Source organism: Nuphar pumila, chromosome 8 (genome assembly GCF_984573655.1).
Source record: "Nuphar pumila chromosome 8, dmNupPumi1.hap1.1, whole genome shotgun sequence".
Taxonomy (NCBI): Eukaryota; Viridiplantae; Streptophyta; class Magnoliopsida; order Nymphaeales; family Nymphaeaceae; genus Nuphar; species Nuphar pumila.
In genome coordinates this window covers 8,789,945-8,794,824 of record NC_143256.1, presented here as the reverse complement: position 1 = coordinate 8,794,824, position 4,880 = coordinate 8,789,945, and the positions used below count along the sequence as shown (strand labels likewise).

Sequence of the window (4,880 nt, the reverse complement as noted above, 5' to 3'; positions counted from 1 at the left end):
TACGTTCTTCAATAATAGCATGATGACATGGAAAGATACTCACGATGTGACATTAATGATACTTGTTGAAATGTTTGTGTGTTATTGTTTTTTTTATACTGCCTAACAAAAACGAAGAAGAGAAGACTGTAAAAAAAGATGGCCGACAAATCTTTTTATGATGTTCACCGATGATTGAATCAGTGTTGGATTTTATAATTATCTTCAAAAAATAAGAAGGAATTCAAAAAAAATTTCTAATATAAGACAGGGACATGAAAGCGCACACCGAGAAGAAGATGCAGATCTATTTAGGGAAAGCAAAAGAATATTTTCATCCACTGCATAGGAAAAGACATTTTTGTCAAAAACATATTTATTTTTTTATATATTATTTTATTATAAAGTCTGAATTATCATAGGTCTCAAAATATTCCTTCGTACACACCGGATCACTGCGTTCGGGGAGAACACACAAACACCCTCTCACTAATTTGTCTCAGACGCCGAATGTTGGGGGCATGGGAAGCAACTGCAAAAGAAGCAAAAGGGAGGGACAGTAGAGCAGGAGCCACAGTGGTTTTGGTTCAGATTCAGAGGAGAGCTGTTTTCTGTGTGTGAACTGCTGATTTTTTGAAATAAGAAAAGCGGTTTTTATATATATCTTCTTTATTTTTTATCGAGAAGAAGGTTTTCTCTCTTTTTTTTTTGCTTGAATGGAGATGGGTGGTAGCTTTCTTCGGATGGAAGATAAGGGTAACGTTGGTGGTGGTGGTGGTTGTGAGGAGAGGGAGAAGAGAAGAGGTAATGGCGGTGGTTGTGAGAACAGGAAGGGTATCAATCTGCTGGGCCCTCAGAAGCTGGCTCGCACCGACTCATTTCCCTTGAGGATGCCTCCCTTCTCCCGTTGTGACAACGGTCCCACCTTTTATCACGACAGCAGTAACAGTGAGGGCAGGTTGAGCGATTTATACGATGTCCCTGGTGGTGCAGTCGTAGCCGCAGGGGCTGCAACAAGGATCCTGCAGCCTTTTCCTATTGCCTTCAAATCCCCAGGTATGTCTCTACACCCCCTTGCCTTCCCCTTTTCCGGCACCACTGACCTGTATATATGTTTTTTTTTAAATTTGTAGGGATGGCATCTATACGATTCCCCTTTACCGCGGCTCAGTGGCAGGAACTAGAGCAGCAGGCCTTGATTTTCAAGCACATGGTGGCAGCCGTGCCCGTCCCTCCTGACCTCCTCATACCCATCAGAAGAAGCCTGACAGACGCTACATCCATGGCTAACAGTACCACAACTTGTGGCCGTAATCATTTAATCTCACTCGTGTTTTCTCTTGTATCCATTTGCTTGGTTTGCTACAGGGAAGGAGTGGTGGATGTGATGGTGGGTCCTTTCCGTGTTTTCGTGTTTTGTGTGTAGTGGGTTGGGGTAGAGGGAACATCCTGAGGTTTGCCAACAGCACCGACCCCGAGCCAGGGAGGTGCCGAAGGACCGACGGCAAGAAATGGCGGTGCTCCAGAGACGTTGCGCCGGACCAGAAGTACTGCGAGCGCCACATGCACAGGAGCCGCCCTCGTTCAAGAAAGCCTGTGGAAGTACAACTGCGGAGGAACGGCACCATCAACGCCCCCCCTCCCTCCACCGCTCATACTTCCACCACCGTCTCTCGCTCGCTCCCTCCTTCATCAGCTCCCTCTTATCATTCTTCTACTACCCTTTCTTCTCTCGCTTCACCTTCTTCTGATCTTTTCCCTAAACCCCTTCAATCGTCCGGGTTGAAACTTCCAATGGAAACGACGATGGCTTCTACTCTGAGCGAAAAAACTTCAAGGTAGACTGAACGCTTTCTCCTTTGGTGGCAAAGCCCATTTCTTTATTTTCGCAAGTCCCTTGTGCTATTTTTGTGTCTTCACTCTAGGTACTTGAATTGGATGGGAGGAGAAATGGAAGATGGTATTGATACAACAGGCGGTGATTCTACGGCAGCTTCCCATCAATGGGAATTGATGCAATCCAAACACCAACAACTCAGATCGAGCACCAACGGCAACAACAACCATAATCTCGATTACCATGACCATCTTGGTTTGCTTCCATATGCCAGCCTTCGAAGCAATGCCTTCCAAGCAGACCACCGAAGCCCTTTCTTCGTGGGGAACGATCTTCCGGGGCTAGAATCCACCACTGAGAGCCAGCAGATGCAGCCGAGACGGTTCATCGATGCATGGTCAACAGAGAACAGATGGCTCCCAACCACCACCATTACCGCCACCGACATCGCCACCACCACCACCACCACCACCACCACCACCAAGTCTTCTGCTTCAAAACTCTCTCTTTCATCTCTCAGCCTGTCCATGTCCGGCGGCGCGGGCACCGTGGGAGACGATATCGACCCAGTTCGGATGGGTCTCCCTCTGATTGATCCCGAAAGTGGCGGGACATTGAAGCCTCAGCAGGCCCCAAGTTGGATGCTGCCCGTCTCCTGGCCATCATCTTCCCCACTGGGTGGCCCACTAGCGGAGGTGTTGCAGTCGAGTAGCGGCACTGCGGATGCCCTCAATTCTCCAAAGGATTTCAGCAGCAAGAGCACTTCCGGTGGGCTCAACTTGATGACCGATGGTTGGGGTGAGGGCAGTCCTCGTGCTAGCTCCAGAATGGTCTCTTCTCCTACCGGCGTTCTGCAGAAAACTCTAGCTGCTCTCTCCGATAGCAGCAGCGGCAGCAGCCCCACGTTCGGTGCCAAGTCCGAGATTGCTCTTCAGTGGCTTAACCAACAACCACACCAAACTTGCAGTCCTCGTAAGCATTGACAGATGGAGGACCAAACTTTAATTCTCGCAGTTTTATGGGGGTTGTAAGAGCTTTTGTATTCGTCTCTTGTTGATCGTTGAGATTTGCTTGTCGTTTATTTGGTTTGCTCCCGAGCTTGTTTCTCTTTGCTAATCCAGTCTAATTTAATGAAAAATCGTGTATGGTATTACGCTCTGGAAGACTGGAACAATGTATGTCCCCTGTAAAGGGTTGCAACTTGCAAGGGATTTAAAATTAGGTCGTGACAGTTGTGAAGGGGGCATCTGAATTCCTCCTTTCTGAGGATCGCTCGAAAGAAATATCTGATGGAGAGTTAAGATGTCTGTCAATTCTTAATTAATTAGTTGCATATTGTGGCCACAACCACCGTCGTTTAACCATTAAGGTGGTATTGTAGTTCGTCCTTGTGGTATGATTGAAAATTTTAATTGATCTCTCTCTATACAGAACTTTTCTCGCGCTCAGTAACCTGAAAACTAATGAATTTGATTTTATTCTAGTTTGATTTCATTGTAGGGCCTATCCTCCAGTGAAACCACCACAGGAATCTTTGGATTTTTTTAATCAGTTTTTTCACCTGGTCAGGGAAGGCTGGTGAGTTTCTAGGTAAGGAATTGGAGTGTTTTTTTTTTAATCTTGTTTAGTACCTCTGGTGACGCGAAGCAGATTCCTATGTACTTTGTAAAGCACTCGGTTTACATAAAACTCAGAAAACCTTTGGGGGTGTAGCGATTTTCTGTATTTTGTGTTTTACATAAAGAATCACTGCTTGCATAACGATTTTATGTGTTCGTGTTTTACACCAAAAAAATACAAAAAACATTGCTGTAAGCGATTTCCTGTGTTTTGTACGGTTTAAATACTTTGTAAAATACTGGATCATATCACCTAACCATGCGGTGGAGTGGAGCGGGGGACAAGGTCTCCACTCGTGCTCCGTTTCAAAATTCTGCCCTTCATCTCGTTTGATACTTTCACTTTAGGACGCCTTCCTTCCAATGACATTGATCTACTTAACATTGTACTCATGTACTCATTGATCGTAGTGTGTTCAAGAAAATCCTTCCCTTGATTAGGTCCACTCACTTTCTTTGGAATACCTGTAACTTAACTTCACATGCTAAACTTCTCACTCAAATCCTATTCCACAATGTCTTTCCTAAGCAACCCTCCAAAGGATTTGCGCCAAACGAGATCTCTCTCTTAATTTATGCGATTTTCTGTTCTTTTCTCATCAATTGATCAAACATCATTTTTAACATGTTAAACTTTCGAGTTTTCCGTATTTTTCCGTTTGAGTGTTTCATCACTTCAATTCTTCAACACTTCAATATACCCTCCATCCCTGGTTTATATGGAGCGAGGTGGGTTCCTATTTTTCTCCCACTCCCGTCTACTACCATCCTTAAAAGCATTTTAGTTATTTTACTAACCAAGACCAGGGGTGGGATCGGGCAGACGAAAAAGCTGAGCCCATCCCCACATGAGTTTTGATTTAAACCTGCATCCCTTCCTCTATCCCCGATCCAAACGAGGCGGGGCGGGCCCGTTTTCCTCCTCTCCACTGCCATTCCTACTCCCAGCCCGGGTGATGGCCACTAGTTTGTCTCAACAGCAAAAGGAAGAGAAAGAAGGGGGTAGTCCATCTTTTGCACAGAAAAGAAAGTGGTGTATATGTATTTTGAAGACCGACATCTTTCTGTGGATGCTTAATGCTTAGTTGCTTTCTCTTTCTCTCTCTCTTTTTTATCACATGCCCTACACCTGCTGATTTAAATGCACAGGCCAGACATATTCCCTACATCCTGTGTGCTGTCAACCTTTTGGAGCCCATTTTGTTCTTCTCTGAGCAATTTAGGCAAATTGTGCAGTGGGAAGTTATGCTGTAGTGCCAAAAGCAAGCCAAGTAGCCAAGATTCTAAATCTAAAAGGCCTTCCTCCAAGGTGATTCAAGGGTTGTGATTCAACGCCCTTGCAAATGCTATAAAAATTGGGAATTTGTAATTTGTGAACAAGAGAATTGTTAAAGCCTGAACTATAGCTACAGAAATCGGGAATCAATCTGAGTGAAGTAGTAGAT

At 45.0% G+C, this 4,880-nt stretch overlaps 2 protein-coding genes across 2 annotated transcripts; both read left to right on the top strand.

The window, feature by feature from the left end:
• The first annotated feature begins 823 nt into the window (after window positions 1-823).
• Window positions 824-2,974, top strand: LOC149829558 (growth-regulating factor 4-like). The gene is made up of 3 exons (XM_090015579.1): window positions 824-1,035; window positions 1,113-1,289; window positions 1,406-2,974. Exons 1-3 carry the CDS (start codon window positions 870-872, stop codon window positions 1,819-1,821), a joined length of 759 nt encoding a protein of 252 aa, XP_089871705.1. The 5' UTR covers window positions 824-869; the 3' UTR covers window positions 1,822-2,974.
• Window positions 1,930-2,799, top strand: LOC149829559 (uncharacterized). The gene has a single exon (XM_090016246.1). It carries the CDS (start codon window positions 1,930-1,932, stop codon window positions 2,797-2,799), a length of 870 nt encoding a protein of 289 aa, XP_089872372.1.
• Window positions 2,975-4,880: the final 1,906 nt, after the last annotated feature.

What these genes read in the sequence shown, in the direction of transcription:
- LOC149829558 (XM_090015579.1), top strand. Translation starts at nt 870, where the DNA reads ATGCCTCCCTTCTCCCGTTGTGACAACGGTCCCACCTTTTATCACGAC. An exon ending in TATTGCCTTCAAATCCCCAG is followed by an intron (nt 1,036 to 1,112) that starts GTATGTCTCTAC and finishes TTAAATTTGTAG; the next exon opens with GGATGGCATCTATACGATTC. An exon ending in CAGTACCACAACTTGTGGCC is followed by an intron (nt 1,290 to 1,405) that starts GTAATCATTTAA and finishes TTTTGTGTGTAG; the next exon opens with TGGGTTGGGGTAGAGGGAAC.
- LOC149829559 (XM_090016246.1), top strand. Translation starts at nt 1,930, where the DNA reads ATGGAAGATGGTATTGATACAACAGGCGGTGATTCTACGGCAGCTTCC.